At 42.8% G+C, this 27,041-nt stretch overlaps 1 protein-coding gene across 2 annotated transcripts in view; it reads right to left on the minus strand.

Moving 5' to 3' along the window:
* Positions 1-1,353: 1,353 nt before the first annotated feature.
* LOC109872548 (RNA-binding protein Nova-1) overlaps positions 1,354-27,041 on the minus strand; it is a 29,544-nt gene continuing 3,856 nt past the window's right edge. Inside the window, exons 1-4 of one of the 2 annotated variants that reach the window (XM_020463818.2) lie at positions 26,681-27,016; positions 23,513-23,656; positions 10,689-10,855; positions 1,354-9,826 (exon numbers count right to left, since the gene is read on the minus strand). In XM_020463818.2, the coding sequence (XP_020319407.1) occupies positions 8,810-9,826; positions 10,689-10,855; positions 23,513-23,656; positions 26,681-26,684 (1,332 nt within the window). In that variant the 5' untranslated portion in view covers positions 26,685-27,016 and the 3' untranslated portion in view covers positions 1,354-8,809. Of the gene's footprint in view, positions 9,827-10,688; positions 10,856-23,512; positions 23,657-26,680; positions 27,017-27,041 lie in introns of those variants that run through there. The other variant, XM_020463817.2, reaches the window with a different exon arrangement.

Genomic DNA, 27,041 nt, shown 5'->3' on the forward strand with positions numbered 1-27,041 from the left:
CCATAAAGAAGCATCATGCCATTTTTATTGTCACACTCCACCTTTTAGACTAAGGCAAGGGTTTCAAACACTTACCTTGAAGTTGGAGGTTTTATAATAACCCTCTGGTGGACAAGTTCACCTGTTTAACAAATGTGATTGGATGGTGGCTCTACCCTGTAAGGTCACTGCTCCGTTGTTTCGTTATTCTGTTACCGGATATAATTATGTTCTCAGCTGGTCATCCTCAGCATAGTGGCCTATTGTGCCAGGTTGACCTATGAGAAAAGCTAGCAGCTAGCCATTTTAGACCACATATCCTCGCATCTGGAATGTGCTCCCTGCCGTCCACCTCAAGGGAACTTGGCTCTTTCAAATCTGACCTCAAAATGCACCTATACAGGATTTGCCTTCCTAGTAGACCCCTCCTTGTTCTGTGTTGTCTTATAAAATCTTCAAGCACCAGTAACAATTAGCACTTTGAGATGTAATGAAAACCGCTTTATAAATCAATGACTGTTATACTCTGGTTTTAGAAGTTATTGTTAATGGAGGATGTCCCATGGTGCAGGAGGAATGATGTTGGAGGGACAAAGATGGATTATGACTCTATCCCAATTGTCTTTCCGCGAATCCTATCTCCTTACCTCCTTTATTTTTTATTTAACCTATTATTTAACCACTCAAGTCAGTTCAAAACAAATTCTTATTTACAATGACGGCCTACCCCGGCCAAACCCTAACCCGGACGACCATGGGCCAATTGTGCACCACTCTATGGGACTCCAATCACAGCCGGATGTGATACAGCCTGGAATCAAACCAGGGTCTGTAGTGATGCCTCTAGCACTGAGATGCAGTGCCTTTGACCGCTGCCCCACTCAGGAGCTTCTCAACTATTTTGGAGAAGGTCCCCGGTCCCCCTTCTGACCTTCTCCAATGAGTTTTGAGAAGGAGGCAAGAAGAGAGGATGCAAAAAAAATCAAGGAAAGATTAATTTAACTTCCCAAACTGGTTCTGGCCTGTGAAGAACTGCACAGCTTCACAAAACAGATAACACTACAACATTCTGCCCACACGCCACTGTACTAGAACTACAAATTAGCTTAGACGCTCGCTTTGGCTTTTACTCAAGACTTTGAACAACAACTAGAACAGCACTCAGACAGAACATGCACAATAAAACCGGTCATGATTTGGAGAGTATTGTCATATTAATTGTTAATGGACTACCTCATAAGCTAAGATTCAGCACCCCATTTAGAAAATGAACTTTTCTGTGAGCATATCGCATGCACTTTAATCAACTCAAGACCTTTCACTCCAATGAGACAGAGAGTAGAGGTGGAGGAGAATAAAGGAACAGAAGACAAGTGATGCTAAAATGAACATTTATAATGACTCTTTGTTGCTGTTGCTGTCGCAAAAATAATCTTTAAAAAACAATTCAATATATTAACACTGAAATGCTGACTTCACTGGTAGTCCACGAGTCATCAAACACAACTCACCGATTTTTTTTTTTTACAAACACAATACTACAGTTACATTAAATAGTCATTACCCTTAAATCTATTAATGAATGATGCTCAGATAAACTGATAATAAAAATACACTTTCATTCCCTTTTGATAGTTGCTGTTGTCATTGAGCAACAGTGTAATGTTGTAAAATTAACTGCTTCTGAGATGTTTCACTGAGGAAAGCAAGAAATTGACTGGCAGCATAGAATATAGTGACATGTCAAGTCAAATGTCAAACAATTAAGTGTTTTGGGAGGGATATGGGATTGGGAAGTGAACCATCCCATTGCTACCACAGCTTCAGTGTGTAGGCTGGCTGGCTTTTGGCTCAGTGCCGATTTAATTTGGCACCCGTATTGGCAAATATCTCAATAAAAGGCTCTCACCCGTACTTCACTGACATGGCACAAGGAAATACAATGTTGCCCTTGTAGCTTTAAGATTGAGACTGTGTCTGTGTAAAGGCATCGAAGCAAATGCTTCAGTCAAAGGACAAGTGAGGTCTGGACTTTGAAATGGTATCTTCTCTGTCTCAATATAGACACCAGAGTCATTCCAATTGACCCAACTCTTAAGTTTAGGACAACATATTACATATGCTGACAGTCCATTTCTTAAGATGGAAAACCTTTTTTTTTTACAAAATTAAAATGAAAAACTAACCCAAAATAATATTTACAATGGAGCCGAAGAGGTGTGCAGGGCATTGTCATGCTTTTTTCAGACAAGATTTGTTAGCTTCAACCCTGCAGAATTGTCCGGATGACAAGAAAACAATTAAAACCAAATGAAAATTCATACAGTTGTAGTCTCAGCTAATTTTGGCAATAAATCTGGGGTCAAAATAATCCAAACATGCAGATGAGCACGCAAAGGGTGGATAAGGTCAACTTAGTTCATGGGAGGGTCAAAGATAAGAGATGGCGTCGTGGCTGGTTGGTAAAAATCCTGTCTTTCTCCCACTATTCAGAGGAATGGGCTCAGAATAATTTCCCATTCAATGGGTGAATACAATGACAGGTGCCAGACACAACGGCACACATAATCATAATGTCATGTAGGCTGAAAAGATGATGGAGAGAGTTGAGGAGAAGAGGGGGCAAGCAGCCTTAACCGGCTTAGTCCTGTCTGATAGTTCGATAGAATCCTCCCTTAGGAAGATCCTGGAGGGTCAGATGCATGTCCAGACTACATCATATTTAAAACAACTGAAGGTTTGGAATGGTGTTGACTTAGTTTGGCACTCAGTAGTGGAGGGGTTAGAAGGGTGGTGGGGGTTAGTAGCAGTGCACGGCAGAAGGAGGAGACAGAAAGTCATAGCATGCAGTGGTAAAATAGTTTTAGGTTACACAGGGTTCTTACAGGTTGAGTTGTCCAATCCACCAACACTGACAGCGGTATAACCGAGGCAATCAAATTTTGCTGGTGCTGTATTTGTATCCCATCTAAAATTATATCAGCAAGACCTTGGGATTGCATTCTGTAAAGTAACAAACATGTACTCTCTGATAACACCACATAGAGACATTGTATGAGGTTTACCGTGCTTTCAATGCCAATTTGTTCATAAAAATACTTCCGCCCTCTAGACTTCAAGGCAGCAGAATGCAACATGACAAGATGGAACAGCTCCACTCTAAATTCCCTCTCCCTCTTTTAAAGAAGATTCACTCATTGTGATTTACACAAATATTTTCAAAAGGAAATGGATAAACCATATTATGTGGACTCGGGTGCCACCTTTTCAGAGAAGTCTGATACACAGAGACCCAAAAAGATCAGAAAAAAAACCTCAACAAACAATATCAGAGCAACAGCAAAGAATGACAAAAACGGCTGAACGTTAACATGGTTTGCTTTGTTTCACATCCAATAACAGGAGATGGAATTTTGTAAAAAGGTATGACCCATTGATCAGTAAAGTGCATTTATGCAACACCAAACAAACAGGACAATGTTGACAGTGAATCGGAAGTGTTGTTAAAACATATCTGGGTTATGACTATGGCCTACCTGACTATAGCTGAAATTGGTTCTTGACATAATATCTTAACTCTACATGTAGTTGAAATTCCAGCCCTGAATTCACATTAAAAGACTGATAAACATTCAACTGAAAAAATGAGCAAATGGGATTACATTCATAGATTAGATTTGGGCATTCAAACTGTGGTACAAAAAATCTTTAAAAAATATTACACGGGTTTTGTGAGGTTTAACCTGATTTAAAAAATGCCTGGTATTCTAGAAAGCAAAACTCAAGAATAACACTGAATAACATTTTCGCGTTTGCTTGTTTCACATTTGTAATACTCCTTATGGTACCTTAAGAAAATAAAACCTGGTCTGTTAGAATATAAAGAGATGGACTGTATGAGAATTTGATCTGAAATGTGTTGTATTTGGGCCAACATGACAATAATGGGCTCCCTCCCAACTTACGACATGAAACATTTTAAATATGAGGTGATTTTAACTTAAGTGTTCTACAACTGACTGCATGCAACTTTATGTCTTTGAATGTTGCGAGAAAACCTCCATTTTTTTTCCATTTAGTTTTCTCCCTCAATTTTTCACTTTGATACCATGCAATAGAAGACGTGCAAAAAGATAACACCTAACTCCACGAAACACATTTTGTCTGATTGTTAATGACTATGTTATGAATGCTTATAACATGTTATGCTTAGTCCATGCTGGCCTATAGAGACATTTGTGAAAAACAGCAGTGCTTAAGCCACAGGTCAAACGAACACACAGGGGATGCATGGAGTGTAAAACAACATGGATCCATAAAAATCACAATCTTTATCTCTTACTCTATGTAGCTATGGGGTAAAACAATGCACAAAATAGTTATTTGTCCATCGTTTTCTGAAGTAATATATACGATTATCTTTTCTTAACTGAAAAACATTGTTTGATTGGCACTTGATCAGCACTTCTAAACAAGTTATTGATATCTAACATTTGATCGCACATCTACAATTTCAGAAGCTGCAGAGGTCTAGTTTGGCACAGGTACAATTATTACTGTTACTATCTTACCAATACTGTATAGTATTCTATACACCTCGTTTTACGCCCCTGTCTTTTAGAGCATGTTTCTTATCAACAGACCAGACATATTTTCAACTAAAATATTTTTTATATTTTACTTATCAAATAGCAGCATTTTCATAACTTACAAAAAGTACATGTAAACCTATTCATTCAAAATCTTAGTAATTTCAAAGGTTCATACAATAGACATAATAAAAACACAAAACAGGACAACATGCTACTATATTGCTTCCAATATTCTTTAAATTTTTCTTACGGTCAAACTAAATCCTCAATAACAGAAATATGAACGCCACCTGTCGATGATGAGTCATCGTAATGCACAAACAAATCGCAAAGCTAATCTTAATCAGGGTTAGTTGGCACTCTTCATCATCCACACAAAGATAACATAGAGTTTCACATTGTATTGACGACGCTGGACTGCATTTGGACTACAAACTAGAATAGCTACAATTAAGTACATATAGATCATGTTGACATGACATATTCCACAGAAATGAATTTCTAGTCATTTTTCAGATAAGAGGATATGCATAAAGGATGTCACTGTTTCAGCATGAGGTCACGAACGAGTTCCCACCTTTCTCTCTCTCTCTCATTTACTTTTTTTTAATAAACTCCTGCTTTCTTTTGTTATGAGGCTGAAATAGAAGCTCTGTTTGGTCAACCAACAGACATGTTCTCATTCAACCAAGATTCGCCTTCCTATTTTGCTTTCCCTTCCCCTGGAAGGTCATAGATCACGGTGTAAGCCTGTCTAAATCCTACTTGTTCTTCTTTTAGTGGGGAATTTGATACCGAAGTTTGAACCAATGTTGCTGGTTGGTCTTGTGGGTTGTCACAGTTTGGAGGCAGGTGATATCTGTGCATTTTTGACTGGTGAACTCTATGGGCTGTGAAAATATTTGCATACCCTTCTGACCTATAGTGCATAACTCCTATCAATCACTTCGGCACTCCCTGCAACTCCCAGACGTCAGCGCCTATGAGTAGACAAGACAGAAAGAAGGAGAGCAGTGCAGAGGAGAGAGAAAAGGTAATCTCTATATAGGAGGACTTTAAAATAGACCAAAAAGAGCACATGTAGGGTGGGGAAATGTCTAAAGAAAGAGGAGGAAAAGTAATGAATGGAGAGAGAGGAGTTGGTACAGTGTACAGATCAGACAGCTCTGGAGTAGTCTCTCTCTAAACCAAGCGTAGTTGCATTGCTTCTATTATTAAATCCACCTTGATTTGTGCTTGTATTTTAAATCAGCATTAAAATGTTGTGAGGTTAGGGCTAAAATATGAAGGTTTTGAACCCCACAGGTGAAAGAAGTTACAGATATTTTAACTGGAGTGCCATTTCATTTCAAGTAACTAGTGTGCCGTTGACTACTATTAAAAGTCACAGCACATCCCGTCAGAAATACAATGAAAGAGAAACGTGTATTCAGTGAGTCAAGGTAATGGGGCTCGTGGCTGGTGCCATGCGGAGCGCTCAAACATAGAGTTGTTAGTAAGGTGGGGTAAAGGTCAATTCTGTCTCAAGAAGGAGCCTCGTCATTTCACTGTAAGGGGAGTGCTGCTGTTTCTTTCTCTGACACTATCATTCCTGGTCCTGTATTATTGGAAGCCGATCCCAGAGCTCTGGTTACATAAGTCTATGGATACATTTGTGAAATGGAAAAGAGGGTCAGAATAGGATACAGGGACTGCAATGCAGGAAAATAAATGTCATAGGAGTCATTTGGGTTAATAAAAGGGTCAATGCTATCCGGGATCCTTGGGATGTCCCTACCCTAACCCCTACACTTACCTTAACCCTTACCTTAACCATTTTTCATTTCAACTTCAATGGGTTAGGGACATGCCAAGGATCCCGGATAGCACAGACCTTAATAAAAGACACTATGGTTGACTGATGACTCTGGACTGATCAGTAGAAAAAACGTCCAGTAGCAGCTCTCTGTTGTGCAATATTATTGGTAAACCAAAATATCTCCAAGACATCACATTATGGATGTTCTTGTGGAACTGTTCCTTATCTCGCTGCTCAGCTGGTTTTGCTCTAGAACAGGGATGGGCAACTCCAGTCCTCTGGGGCCTGATTGGTGTCACACTTCTGTCCCAGCTAACACACCTGACTCCAATAATCAACTAATCATGATCTTCAGTTTACAATGTAATTAGTTTTATCAGCTGTGTTTGCTAGGGATGGGGAAGAAGCCCCCGAGGACTGGTGTGGCCCATCCCTGCTCTAGAACATGCGATGTAAGTGCACCAGCTGTAGGCCTATATCCTGGATATGTACTTCAAAATATGATCCCTTGGCTCAAGAAGGGACAGACACACTTTGCGTTGTGTCTTTGTTGTGTCTCACAGTGCAGTCATAAGAGACCCAGTGTACTCGGATGAAAACCAATGGATAGCAGCGCAGAAGCAAGGTTAATCTTTGTGTTTGAGAATGTTCTAGAAGACAATTACCCTTCCTGCGTTTTTGCCAAACAATTATCCTTACAGAATGTCAGATAAATGTTTGGGCAACGCATTATGCACTACTGCCAATGTAAGCTAGTGTCAATGTCTGCTTTAGGCAAGATAACAGGTTGGACTAACCACCTGCATAAACTGCTTGACTCCATATTGGTATTGACTCTGGTTGAGAAAAATGGTTCACAGAAAACGCCAAATGTTTCATGGTGAGTCAATTTCTTTCTCATTAGTGTCTCTCTTGACTACCAGCCATTCTGATATAAAGCAATCATCTCCTCGCTCACAGATAACGTTCTATACTGCTTTTCTTAACAAGACTGCTTTGTTCCCTTCGGGACTCTTCCGGTTAGATTCTTCAATTGAAAAGGTAATGTAAGATACCAAGCTGTGTATAGTGCTGGCTTCCCTCTCGGGTATGATGCTCCGTCCCATGGGGGGTTATTCAAATTTCTACATAGGAGCATGTCCCAAGGCGCAATATCGGCTGGCGAACTCAAAGTACCGGGCTAATTCATGACAATAGGATAAAAAAAAAAAATCAGTAACTACGTTATCTAAACTGTCCACGGTGGTACAAGATACAGTTTGCCATGGCAGCTGAAGGAGAACTAGCGGGGTCAAATATATAAAGGCAGAACTAGATCCCGTAAACTACAGATAAGTGAATAATGCTTGGCATCTTACAATCAAGGAGAGGGAGAGCAATCTCCAAAGGGATTTTCAATTTAGGTGATACAGGTAATATAGGCCTAGAGATCTGTAGTTATGTTTTCGTAGCACCAAAAGTGGTGTGTATGTTGGTGGCGGTAAACATGTATGAATGTGTGTCTGTTCCTGTGTATGTGTACATTCCTGCGTGTCTCTATCCTCTCACATTGAACATTTGACCCCTGATCTACACTAGTCCTGTGCAGTTCTGGGTGAAAACTATACATATCTGTCACTGCAACTCAAAATTTGATCCTCGTTAATAACAAAATAACAATAATAATGTCTTTACATTCATATCAACCCGAATTCACAGGTTTAAATAATCTATATGTGTTTGAATGAGACCATATTTCAATAAATAATTGAGGAAAATAAAAAGGATAAAAACCGAATTGTTAAAACCTCAATTTTGATATGAACCATACAGTGGCATGTCATTAATATTCTGATATCCATTAAGAATTTAGATTAAAATGGTTGCCAAATGGTATTGGATGACCTCTGGTGCTCGTCATTTTACCTCTCTCATGTAAACAAGGCCTTTTGCTTTGTTCACATGGAGCGAGGTTAACATCAAAGCAAAAAGGCATGAGCAAAACGCTATCTCTGCTCTTTAAGCCTGTCCGGAACCTCAACTCACCGGGAGCGGAGATCTACAACTGAAGCTGAAAAATCAACACAGCCAAAGAAAAGAAAATCAGAAGAGAACGAAATCCAAAAACAAACCCAGCTGTGAGGTTTTTGAAGGGGGTGAAATCGTGTGGACTCACCCCTGACTCTGCTGCTTGGCAGTGGACCAGTTCAGCTTTACTCGTCATCAAAAGGACTCGACACCACTTTTAAAAAACATCACAACCTCAGTCCTAAAAACACAATCACAATCACACACACGTATCCCGGTTTTCTCTCTGCCTCACCTCCTTCTTTGTCACCTTCTCTTTTTAATACTGAAATATTGAATGGATATTTGGACGTTTTTTCCTCTCTCCGTGACCCTTGATTCCCTTTCTTTTCTCTGTCTCCATCTTTCCTTTATTACATCCTTTTTCCCCCATTTAGCCCACCTTCTGTGGGTTGGTGGCACGCACACCCTGCTCATACGTGATCCTCTGGCTGATCAGATACTGGGCGGCTTGCGTTGCCGCGGGTGACCCTGTTATGGTAACTTTACGGTTCCGCGTGCCAGGTATGAACTCTCCCTTTTTGGAGATCTGGATGCGAGCTCCCGTCAGCTCCTGGTACTCAACCAGCGTTTTCCCGCCTTTCCCCAGGATGGCGCCCACCAGATTCTCGGGCACAGCAATCTCCACCACGTCCTTGGCCCCTTCTCCCAGCTTCTCTGCGGCCAGCAGGGAGGAAGCCATCAGTGGTGACGAGGCATTCAGGTAGCCGTTGGAGGCCCCCGTGGCGGCAGCCAGCGAGCCCAGGGAGAAGCCCCCCAGACCAACAGCAGGATGGCCGGAGCCAGAGGCATCGCTGGCATAGGAGGCCAGGAGGTTAGCGGCAGCAGCAGCAGCTGGGTTAGCACTAGCAGCCACGGCGGCCAGGACCCCGGAGGCAGCGGCGGGGTTGAGGCCCAGGCCCAGGGTGTTGGTGTTGTAGCCATAGCTGGCCAGTGTGTTGAGGGCCGAGGTGATGGCCAGCAGGTCATTGCCAGAGAAGCTGGACATGGTTCCCGGGAAGCCGCCCATTCCTGCCAGGCCGGCCTGGCCTAGAAGGCTGGAGGCAGTGGCAGCAGCCGCAGCGGCGTTGGGAAGGACCTCAGCCGAGTTGGCATAGGGGGAACCGGTGGGGTTGGAGTTGGCCACGGGGCCTGAGATGTTGGAGTAGCTGATGTTGAGGCAGCTGCTGCTCTGAGGGTCCTCCTGGATCTTCTGCACGATGATCTCCACGGCTTTACGGTTCTGCTCGGGCTCCCCGCTGATCGTGACCACGCGCTCCTGCAGGTTGATGCCTTCAGGCTTCTGGGACAGCTGGACCCAGGCACCCGACTGCTCCATCACCGCCTTGACTGTGGCCCCGCCCTTACCGATGATCAGCCCAGCCGTGCTGTTGGGCACTATTAACTTAGCCTGCAAAGGAATAGTGGGAGCCAGAGAGAAGGAGGGAGGGAGGGAGAGAGGCAGAAAGAGAGATTGAAAAGTAGGAAAGAGAGAGAGAACGCTCACTGAGTCATTCTACTATCCCAGCCCTCTGCTTTACTCAGCGATGTGTTAATCCCAGGGGTTAAGGCTGCAGCTGCCGTCCAGCTCTGTGGCACTGTTGAGGACCTAGCGGGCAGGCGGCCGGTAAAAATAACCCCATGCTCTCACATTTTCCTGACCCTGCCAGGGCTCAGGTTGTGGGGCAGATGCCCCTGTGAGACAAAGTGTGACTGTGTTCTTGCCATGTGCTGACCACGTGCCCTTATGACTCTGCATGTCTACACTATTGACATCTCAGACAGATCATCGTAGGTAGGGAGGTAACATGCTTTGATCGGTCGTGTTCTATATCTGACAGGTCATTGTCCATGCTATGGTTATGTTAAGTATGGTGGTCGGTCCTACCCTGACTACACCACTCGCGTCGCGTGCATTGCAAAATACATTTTGAAATCTATATTATTGTGCGCACACACACTGCTCGCACGTGTCAACGAGCGTCTGCGTTGCCAAGGGCTAAAATAGAAGTCAGTTCAGCAAGCTAGCTAAATAGGACAAATTAACTAGCAAGTGCAAGCTAGCTAGCTAAATTGCCATAAATGTTTAATGCTTTTCGACCTGTCCACAAACGAATGTAATTGGTTCAGAGTTTGTTTTGATATTTTAACCTGCGTGTCGTGATCGTGTTTGGTGTGGGGGGAAAAAATAAATGTATGCACGATGTCTCGCGTGCGCAGCCGGTTTGGGTTCCGTGTCAGGGTTGGCTGACTGTAATGGACCTGTCTCTCACCTGTTTGACGCGATCGGGGTTGACAGTGGTCTGTGGTTGCAGTATGCTGACTGGCTCTGTTTTCTGGGCGCTCTGGGGCATCTCGCGGACTTTCTCCGCGATGAAGCTGTGGACACCATTTAGCGCCTCGACCGTACCCTGTATCAGACACACCCGCTCTGTGGTTCCTGTGGGGATAGAACAAAAAAGAAACATCACAGTGTATCAGTACTACCCACATGACAAAATACTACAGTTTACTATAGTATACTACAGTACTAAATCATTCTATAGTAAACTCTAGTATACTGTAGAATACTATACTACACACTGTAGTATACCTCAATAATGTGTATTCTTTTATTTTTATATTTTTTTCCTAGTTTTATTAGTCGTATGTATGGTATACGCATGTTATACGCATGGTATAAATCCTCCAAGGAAATGCTTACTAACACTTTCTATAGAATGTTATAGTATACTGTAGAATGCTACTGTAAATACTACAGTATACAACAGACCACAAAAACATTACAGTAAATACTTAATTTGCATATACCCTGCCCATTCTCCTCCCATATATCCCAATTTGTGCCACCCATAAGTGAGAAACTGACATGCCAAGTATAGACCATATATTGTGTTCCCCCAGAAAAGAGTAAAAGCTCTAAACTGTCCAATCTGACTCCAGTCTTACCAACCTACAGTTTATGGAAAATGTGGTTTCCTCAAAGACAAAGCCCTCATTGCTATTTCAAATATAATACATTTTTTAAAAACACTATAGTAACGTCACAAAAACCCTAGAGTAAATACTACAGTATATGGCAGTCTGCAAAAACACTACAATAAATATGACATTATTACTCTGCGTTGCGTCGTGCCAAAGTACAGCCCTTAGCCATTGTATATTGGCCATATACAGTGCCTTCCGAAAGTATTCGGCCCCCTTGAACTTTGCGACCTTTTGCCACATTTCAGGCTTCAAACATGAAGATATAAAACTGTATTTTTTTGTGAAGAATCAACAACAAGTGGGACACAATCATGAAGTGGAACGACATTTATTGGATATTTCAAACTTTTTTAACAAATCAATTCAGCCCCCTTAGGTTAATACTTTGCAGCGCCACCTTTTGCTGCGATTACAGCTGTAAGTTGCTTGGGGTATGTCTCTATCAGTTTTGCACATCGAGAGACTGAAATTTTTTCCCATTCCTCCTTGCAAAACAGCTCGAGCTCAGTGAGGTTGGATGGAGAGCATTTGTGAACAGCAGTTTTCAGTTCTTTCCACAGATTCTCGATTGGATTCAGGTCTGGACTTTGACTTGGCCATTCTAACACCTGGATATGTTTATTTTTGAACCATTCCATTGTAGATTTTGCTTTATGTTTTGGATCATTGTCTTGTTGGAAGACAAATCTCCGTCCCAGTCTCAGGTCTTTTGCAGACTCCATCAGGTTTTCTTCCAGAATGGTCCTGTATTTGGCTCCATCCATCTTCCCATCAATTTTAACCATCTTCCCTGTCCCTGCTGAAGAAAAGCAGGCCCAAACCATGATGCTGCCACCACCATGTTTGACAGTGGGGATGGTGTGTTCAGGGTGATGAGCTGTGTTGCTTTTACACCAAACATAACGTTTTGCATTGTTGCCAAAAAGTTCAATTTTGGTTTCATCTGACCAGAGCACCTTCTTCCACATGTTTGGTGTGTCTCCCAGGTGGCTTGTGGCAAACTTTAAACAACACTTTTTTTCTGATTGTTGTCCTATGGACAGATTCTCCCACCTCAGCTGTAGATCTCTGCAGTTCATCCAGAGTGATCATGGGCCTATTGGCTGCATCTCTGATCAGTCTTCTCCTTGTATGAGCTGAAAGTTTAGAGGGACGGCCAGGTCTTGGTAGATTTGCAGTGGTCTGATACTCCTTCCATTTCAATATTATCGCTTGCACAGTGCTCCTTGGGATGTTTAAAGCTTTGGAAATCTTTTTGTATCCAAATCCGGCTTTAAACTTCTTCACAACAGTATCTCGGACCTGCCTGGTGTGTTCCTTGTTCTTCATGATGCTCTCTGCGCTTTTAACGGACCTCTGAGACTATCACAGTGCAGGTGCATTTATACGGAGACTTGATTACACACAGGTGGATTGTATTTATCATCATTAGTCATTTAGGTCAACATTGGATCATTCAGAGATCCTCACTGAACATATGGAGAGAGTTTGCTGCACTGAAAGTAAAGGGGCTGAATAATTTTGCACGCCCAATTTTTCAGTTTTTGATTTGTTAAAAAAGTTTGAAATATCCAATAAATGTCGTTCCACTTCATGATTGTGTCCCACTTGTTGTTGATTCTTCACAAAAAAATACAGTTTTATATCTTCATGTTCGAAGCCTGAAATGTGGCAAAAGGTCGCAAAGTTCAAGGGGGCCGAATACTTTCGCAAGGCACTGTACCACATCCCCTCAGGCCTTATTGCTTAAATATACCACAGTTATGATGACAAATTACTTGTTTACTGTTGTAATTATGTTGGTAACCAGTTTATAATAGCACCTCGGGGGTTTGTGGTATATGGCCAATATACCACGGCTAAGGTCTATATCCAGGCACTCCGCATAGCGTATAAGAACAGCCTTTAGCCGTGGTATATTGGCCATATACCACACCTCCTAGGGCCTTATTGCTTAAGTATACTATAGTCTGCAAAAACACTACAGTAATTACTAGTATATACTACAATTTTTTTCTTACAACAGTATTTATACTTTAGTACGCTGTAAATACTACAGGGTACTACAGTGATGTCCACAAAACTACAGTAAATACAGTAAAGTCTGTCAAAACACTACAGTGAAAACTATAGTATATAACTATAGTATACTATAGTCTTTTTTTAAGGGTTGGTAGTTTCTAGCCTAGCGGTTAAGAGCGTTGGGCCTGTTACGTTCCCCAGTTTCGGTGTTGTAGTTTGTATCTGAGTGTGTTTTCAGGAGATGGCTTCCTGAATTCTCCCCAAGCAGCTGATTGGTCGACTCCGTGGCTAATTGGAGAGCTGACCCCGCCCACTCGGCAGGACGCAGCTGTCACCAATTACCCATTTCTTCTGAAGCTATATAAAAAGCCAGTGTTCTGTTCAGGAGAGAGATCATTGCTGGGAGGTCATTGCAGAGAGATTGATTGTATATATTGAGATGATTGCTGAGAGAGGAGGCTGATAGCTGAGGGTTCTATAGTTTTGGTTGTTTCTCAGAAAGTGATTTGGTATGTACTATGTTAGTTGTTGCTGAGGGAGCTGATTGGTTATGTCTGGTACGTGTCAATAGGACGCACTGTTTTGATTGTTGAAATGGTTTGTTATTCTGTTTCATTTGTTCCCAGGGGGGAAGGGGAAGGCACCTAGGGAGTGCTTAGGCAAGAGGCCCGCGGGCACACATATACCTGTAGTATATTCACTGCCTAGGCACACTAGGTAAGACCTGGGCGGACCAGCCCCTGTATTTTGGTTAGGGCACCAGGTGATGCTAAATCAGGTAAGTAGTGGGTAGGCAGATAGGAGAAGGGGCTTCAATAATTACTTTGTTTTGGTTCCGTCCAGCCCCTTTTCCCCATATTACCGTGTGAAGGAATAAATTCCTAGTAAACGGTAAATTCTCTGCCTTCCGTCATCCTTACTCGCACCTACCGTCCATACCTCTTTCACTTCACGGGGAGTTGAGTTGTAGCAGGGTGTTGTGTTCCCTCTTCATAGAGGCATAATATAATGGGGTCTCATCCGGGATTCCATTAAACCCACCGGACCCTGCTGCTCTCTGTGATTGATGATTGAGGTGTGATGGTAGGATTGTGAGTTTAGATGACTTGTTTAGTTCGTGTGTTCAGTAGACTGCATTGTATAAGATGGCTGAGGCAGCCATCTCCAAGTTTTTTGAAGCGCCCTCTATTGATTGTTTGGTGAGGTTGCGGAAAGTAGACCTTTTCGCTGTAGCTGACCATTATGGCCTCTTCGTCCCTGAGAAAGCCCAAAAGGCTGAGCTTTTGGTGCTAGTCAGGGAGTGATTAGTGAGAAAACGAATTCTCTCATTGAAAGATGATGAGAGGGAGGCTTCAGGAGAGGAGATGGGTAGACCTTCCGATGCCAAGTCGGAGGATAGGGCGGAGGAAGGGGTTGCTCGTACCCCCTTTACATTGCCCCGATTTGACCCTTTATCTTCTGCTTCGGGTCGTTCAGACGGGACCTCTAGGCTGGCCCGTTTAGAAATGCAGCAAAAAGATAAAGAGAGACAGATGAATTTTGAATTTGAAATTAGGAAAATAGAAGCCGACAAAGGAGGTGAGGATCCGACGGCTGGAGCTAGACGCTGGCTCCAGTGCGACTCCACAAGCTGCTTATCATCAAGTCCACTTCGATGCGAGTAAAAATATTGCTTTAGTCCCTCCATTTCGAGAGTCGAAAGTTGATTCTTATTTCTCTGCGTTTGAGCGTGTGGCCGCTGCTCTGCATTGGCCACCCGAGGTTTGGCCGCTCCTGTTACAATGTAAATCGTCTGGGAAAGCCCAGGAAGTAGTAGCTGCTCTCTCCCTGGAAGATTGTTTACACTACGATATGGTTAAAACCACCGAGTTGTGGGCTTATGAGTTGGCGCCTGGAGCTTATAGGCAGCGCTTCAGGAACCACAAGAAAACATCTCACCGTACGTTTGTTGAGTTTGCTAGGGACAAAGAGTCTCTGTTTAATCGCTGGTGTTCAGCCAGCAAAGCTAACACCTTTGCTGATATTCGGGAATTGATGCTGTTGGAGGACTTTAAAAGCAACCTCCCAGATAAATTTAAATGAACTACAATTCTATCTTCTGCTTCGGGTCGTTCAAATGTGTGAGTAAGGATGACAAGAGGCAGAGAATTTACCGTTTACTAGGAATTTATTCCTTCACACGGTAATATGGGGAAAAGGGGCTGGACGGAACCAAAGCAAAGAAAGTACATGTCAAAGCCCTCCTATCTAACCTGCCTACCCACTACCTATCTAACTTAGCCTCAACTGGTGCGCTAACCAAAATACAAGGGGGTGGTCCACCCAGGTCTAGTGTGCCTAGACAGTGAATATACTACGGGTATATGTATGCCCGCGGGCCTCTTGCCTAAGCACTCCCTAGGTGCCTTCCTCTTCCCCCCTGGGAACCGAAAGGTCGCTGGTTAGAATCTCTGAGCCGGCAAGGTGGAAAAATCAGCCGTTCTGCCTTTGAGCAAGGCAGTTAATCCCCAACAGCAACTGCTCCCCGGGTGCCGTGGACGTCGATTAAGGCAGCCACCACACCTCTCAGATTCAGAGGGGTTGGGCTAAATGTGGAAGACACATTTGGGTTGAATGCATTCAGTTGTGCAACTGACTAAGTTTTCCCTTACTACGGCATCACAGTCTTGTGAGAACGTAGATTATTGTGCATTGGGGTCAGCGTTGTTCAATTTAACAAACAGGATTTCTTGGATGAAACATGTTTTTGCCAAGGATCTATTTGACAAAAAGTATTAAAAGTCCCCCACAATATAAAAGTCCCCCCCAATATAGGAGCTCAAAAACAGAGCAGCTGAATGAGAAGCTCGGGTAACAAACCACTGGGGGGGACAAAGGATTCCTCCTAGATGATGTAACTCTTCCAGGGCCCTGAAATTCTGGGCCTGTCCTCGCCCCCCTACCTCCTCCATAGACTCCGCACATCCTTCCCTCGTTGAGGCATCTTTCTACACCCCCTTTGTCAGCCCTACCGGAATTCTGTTGCCATGGTTAAGGAGCTGCGCCGTAGGAACAGGTGATGCAATCGCATGTCCTTTCTACAGCCTGCATCTTCTCTTCCTTTGACTGTTTATCTTTCTCTCTTACTCCCCTTGCTCTCTTTCTTTCATTCCTTTGCACATTTAAATTCTTCTATACCCACATTATTCATTCAATCTCACACCACCAGCCTTACAATACATTGTGTTATGTCTATCAAAACACAAATACAAATGAATTAATCAAATCGTGAAATGACAGCAATCTGATCAAATCCAACAATCCAATAAGTGAAACATTTCTTCAATGCTAGTGACAACTAAGAGTCATCCAAACTTTTTAACTCGGGAGTACCCTCCTATAAGGAAGACCTACTGATTGAGAATGGCCTGTTAGTTTTGTGGGCGACACTGCTCCACTCAAGCCAGCCAGGGCTTTTGTGTTCCTTTCCTTGTAATGTGATTCCATCTCCCCTTACAGGATTGGGTGATACACATCTGCCCCTAGAAGCACCTGTTGACATTCAGGAAATATCCATCAAGAGTTATCAAAACACACAGCCCACAAAGTCTGGGGACGGTCCAGGATCTCACTCGAACTCAATCCAACTCCGAACTGGTCGCCACTGTTCCCATTTTAGAGTCCAGAGCAAAGACATTCAACTTTATTGGCTTTCACTAGTTATGTTATGTAGTATGGACAGGGTATAGTCCGTATGGAGCTATTGTGCGTTTATGTATGCCTGTGCCTCAAAGTGCTGTCATGCATTCAAGACTGAGACTGATTAAGAACTACAATTGTTTCTTTCCAGGCAATTTGGGTGGGATTGAGGTTCTCTGGGAGCATGGTTTACTTGACAGCGTTATTAGGAGCAGCTATAATGCAGGTTCCGATGTGTGTAATACACATTTTAATAACAGTGTGTTTAATCTTAGAGGGAATTCTGGCACACAGGGCAGCAGTTCCTGAGGCAAAATGAAGGAGCTTGAATCTGTAGTCCAGTTGCATCAGTCCAAAGCCTTACCCTGCAGATCTTTAACTGCAGAGGGCTATAAAGTGGTAACAACCATCTTTATTTCACTCTGAATACTAAAAGGCTGTCTTCGAAGCATTTCAATGAGGTTAATTAATTTTGTAACCTGCTTTTTATTATGGACAAAATGGACTGACTTGGTGTAGTTTTTCAGGGTGAGGTCAGTCTGTTTTTCAGCTAATTGAAAACATCAGCACCATATTCCTATGGTATATTACATCATATCAATTTTATCTGTTCATGCAGCACAGTGTGTAACTTTATATGCTAGCTGGGCTGATGGCCAGCTGCACAAAGCAGGGAGTCTGGATTTTTGGTTGTAAGATCGTTGCACCCTTACCAGGGACTCTCAGCTTCCTTTGCAGCTGCTGTGTACAGTATGAGTGAACAGTATGTTGTTTACATACGGGTGAAGGGTAATTTTGTCATGTAAGGTATCAGTAAGGATGCGATCGGATCACAAAAAGGGGTCTGGGGATATTCTTTACTATGCAAACAAAACTCTGTAGAGATAGCACGATGCCATCTAATCTGGATCAAACTTTTAAGAACAAATGCTATGAGAAAAACCGACTCGGGAGAGAGGGGAGGAGGAAACTTGGCGTAGTGAGAGAGCATCTTGAGTACAGCTGGGGCAGGGTCACTTTCAGAGAGCGAGAGATTGTAAAAGGTTATTTCTGGGCCTGCCCTCCTGTCCCCTCCCCTCACACACAATCATGCATCATCCACACCCTTCACTATCTCCAGTCATCCATCTCAGGCCGCCACAGCAGGGCCTAGTCATACAGATCCCATTCCCATCGAGGTCTTCTCCCATTCATGATTTCATGTCTTACACTGGCAGATGGGAGACGGGAGCTGCTGGGATTGTTCTAACCGTGGCTATCACTATTGAGCGGATTGCTAGGGGAAATAGCTCTGTCTGTCTCCTTGTTGTGCTGTAGGAAGGGCAAGCCGGGGCAGCTGCAGTGTTACAGGTTAAGAGGTGATCTGTGCGTATTGGTATTAACATGACATGTCAGCACAGTCCTCTCATAGCCGATCACTGAATGGAGATTGAAGGAAAACTCATTGCAATGGTATAGCCTACCCTTTTCATTAAAAACACATGTTAGATCAAATATTGTGGCCTAATTTACGATGTGTTTACACTTAGTTCAGTAGGGAATAAATCACAAAAGGTAGAACAAAAATGAAGGTTATAGACTTGCGGTAACAAAAAATGTTGTAAAAATTACGTTCAATTGATTAGCTTTGTTTGTTGTCTTTTAATTCCTTAGGCAAATAACAGGTGTAAACTTTGTACAGGTTCAAATGCCTCATATATTGAAGTTTCTGGAAGATAAATTCTAGCCCATTGTGTGAGATGGTGTAGTAGTTTAATTTACTTTAGGGGGCCCTAGCAGCACCCAATCAAATTGCTGCCAGTACAATCTCCCTGAACTCCTCACTCATTGCAATAATGAGGAGGGGGAGGGGCAGAGCAGGTGGTGCCCCAACAACCCATCCACCACCCAGAGAGAGGAGGATACAAAAGCACAACTGCTTCAATGTGTGTTTTCTAGGTAGACAAAGAAAGTAGTGCTGATACATTATATGCAACAGTAAGCCATAACTAGAGTTCATTTTCAGCGTGTCATGGTTACCATCGATGAATCCAGTTTTTCAGATATTGCAGAAGTGGGGAGGGCAAGGGACAGGAGATTGTCTAAGAAATGGATACCCCAAAAATGTATTTTTTTGTACTTCTATTCTTTGACAAGGTTCATTCATCTTTGCCAATGTTTAGTCAAGGTGCAGTATATCACACCTTCCGTTTAGCAGAAAATAGGCCATATTTGAGCCATATTGCCTTTTTGTTTTCTGAGGGAAGTTTAATCCTTATTTTCTACATGTAGCACATCTATAATTGGTTGCTTGAGGCAATCACAGAATTGACTAAAAGCCATATATTGTAAAAAGGAACAAAAGCCAGTACATTAATTCCTTTCCATTTATGCATCTGTATGGTACAGAAATGCATTCAGTTTAACAATACCACAGTCCATTGCCTATGTGTTGAAAATAGGCGATCAGTACAAAATAAATATTTTTGTTCAATTAGTTATAACAAAAGAGATCTGGACTTAATCAAAAGTGAGCCGCTGAACACCTGTTATTTTTCAGCAGGTTGAAGCTTCCTTAGCCATGAAGGACAAACGCAGATACTTTTCTGTGGCTCGGGCATTTCTCTTTCGAGGACAAGATCCTTCAGCACCAAGCAGAGAGTGCAGTGACCTCCATCAGTGTGGGGTCATTGGGGAAAACATGAGCATTTTTTTCCCGTGTTGACATGTTTTTTAACAAGGCCCTATTGGGCGACTAGTGCTTTCAGTGTACCTTACATGTCCTTGACATTAGACAATGTGCTCCCTCCATCTTGGAGTAAAATGGCAGCCAGGCAGCTAAGAGGGAAATTGATTAAATGCGGTCTTTACATTGTAGCAGAATGAAGAACGATAGTACTTCTGGGGAATACAGACTTTACACAGAAATGGGATCAGCTCCCTGCTTAAGAGCGCAGCCAAACTGAAAGAGAAATTGCTTGCATCTTTAAATGATACTCCTGTGTCAATAGCAGCTGTATCATCTGCATGGGTCTTTTGTCTGGGCACAAATACTGTGCATTTGGAAAGTTAGATCAAACTGGTTGGGTTCCCCAGTTGGAATTCAAACTGCAGCATAACCAATGAAAAACAGTCTTCTACTGAACTTGGATTCAGAGAGTGCCATGGGTTTGGTGCTCTTACTTGTGTGTAAGCCTTTTAGGGCTGTCCCCAACAACAACAAAAATTGTGGCTCTACCGAGAGTCGTCTTTCGACCAATATATTGTTCAACATGTTAAAACATGTATTTTTCCCATATAAAAGACACCCTGTGTGTTTTAATAAAATAAACTATACACACTGAGCTTGTCTGATGCTTTACGCTCACTGTTTGATGAAATAATTTAGACACACTTATGACTCTAAAGGGATCCGACCGCAATTTAATTGATTGCGCTGGGCCAGGCTCAGACAGCGAGTGACTGTGTGACTAGCACCAGTTGCTCTCCTCCCTGCTGCAGCGACCACCACAGAACATCAACAGTGTGTATAGTGTTGTCTCTCTCTCCTCCCTGCTGCAGCGACCACCACAGAACATCAACAGTGTGTGTATAGTGTTGCCTCTCTCTCCTCCCTGCTGCAGTGACCACCACAGAACATCAACAGTGTGTATAGTGTTGTCTCTCTCCTCCCTGCTGCAGCGACCACCACAGAACATCAGTGTGTATAGTGTTGCCTCTCTCTCCTCCCTGCTGCAGCGACCACCACAGAACATCAACAGTGTGTATAGTGTTGTCTCTCTCTCCTCCCTGCTGCAGCGACCACCACAGAACATCAGTGTGTATAGTGTTGTCTCTCTCTCCTCCCTGCTGCAGCGACCACCACAGAACATCAACAGTGTGTATAGTGTTGTCTCTCTCTCCTCCCTGCTGCAGCGACCACCACAGAACATCAAGTGTGTATAGTGTTCTCTCTCTCTCTCTCCTCCCTGCTGCAGCGACCACCACAGAACATCAACAGTGTGTATAGTGTTGTCTCTCTCTCCTCCCTGCTGCAGCGACCACCACAGAACATCAAGTGTGTATAGTGTTGTCTCTCTCTCCTACCTGCTGCAGCGACCACCACAGAACATCAACAGTGTGTATAGTGTTGTCTGTCTCTCCTACCTGCTGCAGCGACCACCACAGAACATCAACAGTGTGTATAGTGTTGTCGCTCTCTCCTACCTGCTGCAGCGACCACCACAGAACATCAACAGTGTGTATAGTGTTGTCTCTCTCTCCTACCTGCTGCAGCGACCACCACAGAACATCAACAGCATCTATAGTGTTGTCTCTCTCTCCTCCCTGCTGCAGCGACCACCACAGAACATCAACAGTGTGTATACTGTTGTCTCTCTCTCCTCCCTGCTGCAGCGACCACCACAGAACATCAACAGTGTGTATAGTGTTGTCTCTCTCTCTTCCCTGCTGCAGCGACCACCACAGAACATCAACAGTGTGTATAGTGTTGTCTCTCTCTCCTACCTGCTGCAGCGACCACCACAGAACATCAACAGTGTGTATAGTGTTGTCTCTCTCTCCTACCTGCTGCAGCGACCACCACAGAACATCAACAGTGTGTATAGTGTTGTCTCTCTCTCCTACCTGCTGCAGCGACCACCACAGAACATCAACAGTGTGTATAGTGTTGTCTCTCTCTCCTACCTGCTGCAGCGACCACCACAGAACATGAAGTGTTTATCTCGCTGTCCGTGTTGCTGAAGCTACAACATAATTACAGCCATATCTGACTGAAAAGTTCTGCTACCGAAATCCTTACTTTGTTTCTGAAAAACATTCCCTAATCCCTCAACCCTTACTCTCTTTACTTGACACATGTATGCATCACATGCATGTGACCAATGGGGCCTGACCTATAGCATATCATAATCATATCAATAACATTTTTATTTTTTTACGTAACACGTGACAGCAAAATGGATGCAGAGGACGTGAAAAAGAAACTCAAAACAGAGGAATGTTTTACTGGTTGCTCAGGAAGTTGTGTGGGGGACATTTGACTTAGTTGTGGAAACTACTAGAGATCAAGAAAAATAAGGAAGGTAGGGAGCAAGTTCTGCGTGCATATTATGTGTGCCAAACAGGTGCTGTTAGATTACAATATTATTTTTTTCAAACTATTTGGAACAGTGTAAACAACACTAAATACATTATAAGCTTACCTTTTTTGTAAAGACCTTATTACAGCAAGACTAAAAACAGTCCCATGCATTTGTGAATGCAATTGCCAACGTGGAACGGTTTATTTATAGTTTAGGCTAATTATTCAATGTTCCCTTTGTTATTTCATTTTAAAACTAAAATGCTTGATTGCATTTCAAATCATGAATGACTCATATGCTGTGTGATGACATTAACTAATTAATGATTGGTTGATACAGTAGCCTATAAATGTGTATATGTGTGTGTGTGTATGATAGATAGATATATATATAAAACTAAGGAAGTTACAGTATTTACACAGCTAAACAGGATGTGCTCTCAGGCCTACAGCTCCATGGTGGTTATACTAAGCCTACTAATGATAATGACATTACTAATTATTATAATGATGATAATAATTGTAATAATAACAATAAGGAGGGTATAGGAGCGAGAGGCTGTTCTAACAAAAAAAAGTGTAAACCCTTTATTAAAGCATAGCAAAGATTAAAAACAGACAAATTTGTGAATTTGCTTTATCCAACATGTTGTGGTTGAATGAGGCTTGGAGCTCACAGAATCAGTATGCTATTAAACAAACACTCAAATAGGCAACAGAAGCAGAATCTGTCTTATTTCTGTAGAAAAATATGGATGATTTATAGTCAGGCACATTCAACAGTGAGGCTATTGATTATAGACCTAATTAAGATAGGGCTTCCTCTCTCCTTAATTTTCTTAGACAATTAAGTCAAGGGCTGTTTCCTCATCTCCTGACTCCGCTGGTGCTTCCGCCGCATTGTTCTCAACACCAATATACTGGATAACTTTGCTATTATGCACATAGCAACATGGTCGAGGAAAAGGTGCCAATTCAACAGCAGACTGATGTTTAAGAACCACAGACCGGCAACGCGGGAGAAAGCGCATGTTATACAATTGTATTATTATTTTTAGTGTTGCACCATTGTTCTTACATAATATAGCCATATACAATTTCAGTAGCACGTCTTACAGTGATGGACTGTGCCATCCCCACGGCCTCCACAATGGATTAGTCCACTGAGACAGGTGCGACTCAGACAGGTGTCTTGTGCACCATGAAAAGAACTCAAAGATTTGCGACTGACTGTTGGACTTAAGAAATCTCAGTCGACCAACAGCCTATCGACCAAACAATCGACCAGTCAACTAAATGGGGTCAGCCCTAAAGCCTTTACATTTGGACAAAGTGAGGTCCACTTACCTGGGTAGAAGTCTTTGGATTTGGACAGCTTGATGGTGGCGCCCGTCTCTTTCTGCAGCTGTACGATGGTCTGGCCACCCTTGCCAATTATAGAGCCGGCTGCATAGCTGGGGATCAGCACCTTCAGGAAGTACTCACCCTCCTCTGTAGGGACAGAGACAAACAGACAGGAGGTCAGAGCTAGTAAAGAGGCTCTAGTCTACACACATTATATACACCATACTGAAAGTAACCCATTCACCTCAGCCGATACACGCCTGCAGCACGGAGTAGACTACAATTCACATTCACAATGTATCGCTTCTGGGTCCATTCAATCATTCACAATAGGAACATGTACATGTCAGATGCATACACTTGAATAGGTAGCTAGCCACATATCTTCTTTTCAGACTGGCTTTGGTAGGTAGGAATCTAGAGGGAGTTTTCATTTCGGAGTGTGATTCTTTTGTATCCTCTAGTCTCACATTTCATCAGAGTTTGGTGACACGTTCTGTATTCTGTCCCAGATTTCCTGTTGAGTAAATGCTGACCTCCTTTCCAGTTTGCAGAGGTCTAATTTTAACTGTTTTCAAGGAGTTTTAGTATCCCTTATCAGAATCTTCGGACAAAATATATAATTTGCGGTCCAATTCAAGCCAACTCCTACACAATGTTATCAATCCAAGAGACAAAGGAGAACATAAAGAACATCAGAACAATGTGAAAATTATAGAATGTAATAACATTACTATGAATTTTACTCACACAGGACTATGTCAAAACACTTAGATCATATGCTTGCAGTGCATGAAATCCAACCCAGTGATCCTGAGTAATGAATGTTAGGGATGCAAGCTTAAGGGACTGAAATCCCTCAGATTTGATCAAACTGGATACTTCCAAGAAGACATACTCAATATCCTCCCATTTAAAAGGGGGTTCAGTGGCTTACAACACTGTCTTGTATCAGTCAGAGACTGATATCGTGTCAGCTCAAAGAATTGACCGACCAAACCTTTTGTTCTTCAACCTTTTAATTCAGAATGTTCCCCTCCATACACGTAATGGCAAATCAAAAAGACTTACTGTAACCATCACCCAGGTGAGCACTAGCAGTGTGTGTCAAACAAAACAAATCCAGATTGGGTAGGCTAAATTCAGACAAGAGCAATCAACCTAATGTTGGGATTGGACACAGTGCCAATTACTGTGAATACCAACCCAAAGATGGTGGATAAATGAAGATGTCCCACTCAGGCAGTTTACAATTGAAAGAAAAGGTCACAGTACCGGTCTGCTTAAGGGGTAAATCTCCCGTAGACACCAATGCGATAGCAGCTGGGTCTGGTCTGTTTTGTTCATTGACTGTAGGCCTATATTAACCAGAATAAATGAGCAACTGGGATGACTCACATCCTCTTCCATCTCTGTACCAACCAACACCTGGTTGTGCTGTTCCAGACATAAGTAATCAACAGGGGAGACCGACATGTGACCTATGTATGAACCTGTGTGCACAATAAGTACCCAATATCACCCCTGAAATCAATTAGATATTAGTAGCCTACATCATTCTTCACATATCTGTGCTTGTATGACCCAAAAATGATCTAATATGTTTTTTCAGATATCATCTATTATTTTTAACATACGTTTTTCAATCAATGACGTCACTTTGGGACCTCTTCAATGCCTCAACCAGCAACAAAGGTGACGTCACTCTGTCAAGAAGGCACGTTCAAAGAACTGTTCATATATGCATACAAACGTGTTTCCAATACAGACCAGCACAAAAATATAATGACGATATCACAACATTGTTGTTAGTTTTAGAGGGGTGATTTTGGGTGCCAACACCAAGATGCGTGTTTGCCTGTGTCGTCGTTGTATAGCTTCATGCAGGGGGATGGATCTGCAGGCTTGTCCAGGGAAGATGGATGGATAGAGCTCTGCACACATCGATGTCACTGTTCTAAGACTGACCTTCTGTTTGCCTCCAAAATGGGATCATTAGATCCTGATCATAATGAACGTGGCACTGTGACATCTAGGGATTTCACAGTCCCTCTACGTGTCAGCTCTCTACTGATTCTTTTAAAATGCCCCTCGTGTTCCATTTGGGTCTCTCAATACAGTCATGACATGTTGATTTCTCAAATCCAAAGTCAATTAGATTTCATTCTGTTACCTCAGACACACTACTAAAACTACTAGAACCAACATTTACATTCAACATGTCTAGTCCGTCAACACATCTATATTGTAAATCACACTGATTTATGATTTAGCCTTTCTGAGAACATCTGTCATTCCTTTATCAATCAGAGAGAAACCATTATGACGGCATTACACTCTTGACACAAACCATATCATTAGCCAAGGCCCTTTTCTGCTTGGATGTCTGCTTTCTACTCTGCTCATCTTCCCCTTTCAGAGAAACATAATGATAGATGACCTTGATGAAAAAGTAAAGACCATTGCTCAGACATTGACATTGTCTTCATGGAGCCACAGGCTCTTTTCTACTGTCAGTCAGGGGACAAATGTTACTACATCTCTCCACACAGGGCAAACTGAACAATAGGAATGGAACAGTGGAAATGCCCTCTATTAGACCTGTGTTGGCAGGAGTGTAGAAGTCCCCGTTTCTATGTGTCTTAAAACCAGGGTGAAACCAGCATGGGAGAGCATACCATTGAGATTCCCTCCATTGCCCTCACAGCAGCGTTTTGTCATTAGTCAATAATTAATTCCATCCTAGTGTCTGAAAAATCACAGTAACAGGTTTCAATGGTGTCATGTGGTAGAGTAAACATGGCAATCTGTTGCTGCAATCCGCCAGGGGAATGGGAGCAGTATGGGGCATGTTGGGGAGCTAACGTTAAGCCAGTCGAGGGTGTTGAGTTCAAACCCATGCATCTAATACTGGGGGGACAGCTTGGAGACAGACAACGAGCCAAACGTGTTTAGTGAAGTCACTCAACGGGGGTGGGCCCCCGCCCCCCCACTACCCCTCCAAATACCCACTCTGCATGTCAATGGACCAACCTGCCGCTGACAGGCAGCAAGGACGATGGAACAAAACGGGCAATAATGAGAAGATGAGATTTCAGGTAATCAAATATAAAGAGTTGGAGTGTGATAAATGAATTCAACAAGTCATAACAAAAACAGTTTGGCTCTTACCCATTCTGAGATCTGCTGGTAAAATCCTCTGTCAGATCGCCATCAATGCCGGGGTACAATCTCTTAAGGGTACCTTAACGTTAGGCTAGTCATAGGTGAAATGGTGGCGTTGAGGAATGCGGCCAGTCAACCTTTTTCACCGAGGTCTAATACATCAGTGGGTTAAAAAAAATTATTTCACCGCAACATCCAAGTCATGCCTGCAGCTGGTCAGAGCCTCAATTGTCTAAGAAAATGCTAATGCAGGCTCTCAGTGTTTTCAGTGAAAGACGCCACGCATTGTTCAAGCCTGCACCGGTTTGAAGGGGGGGTCTTCCCTGCCGCATCACCCTTTTCACTGCTCTCATCCATATTCATCGAG

This window comes from Oncorhynchus kisutch, linkage group LG28 (assembly GCF_002021735.2).
Source record: "Oncorhynchus kisutch isolate 150728-3 linkage group LG28, Okis_V2, whole genome shotgun sequence".
Lineage (NCBI taxonomy): Eukaryota > Metazoa > Chordata > Actinopteri > Salmoniformes > Salmonidae > Oncorhynchus > Oncorhynchus kisutch.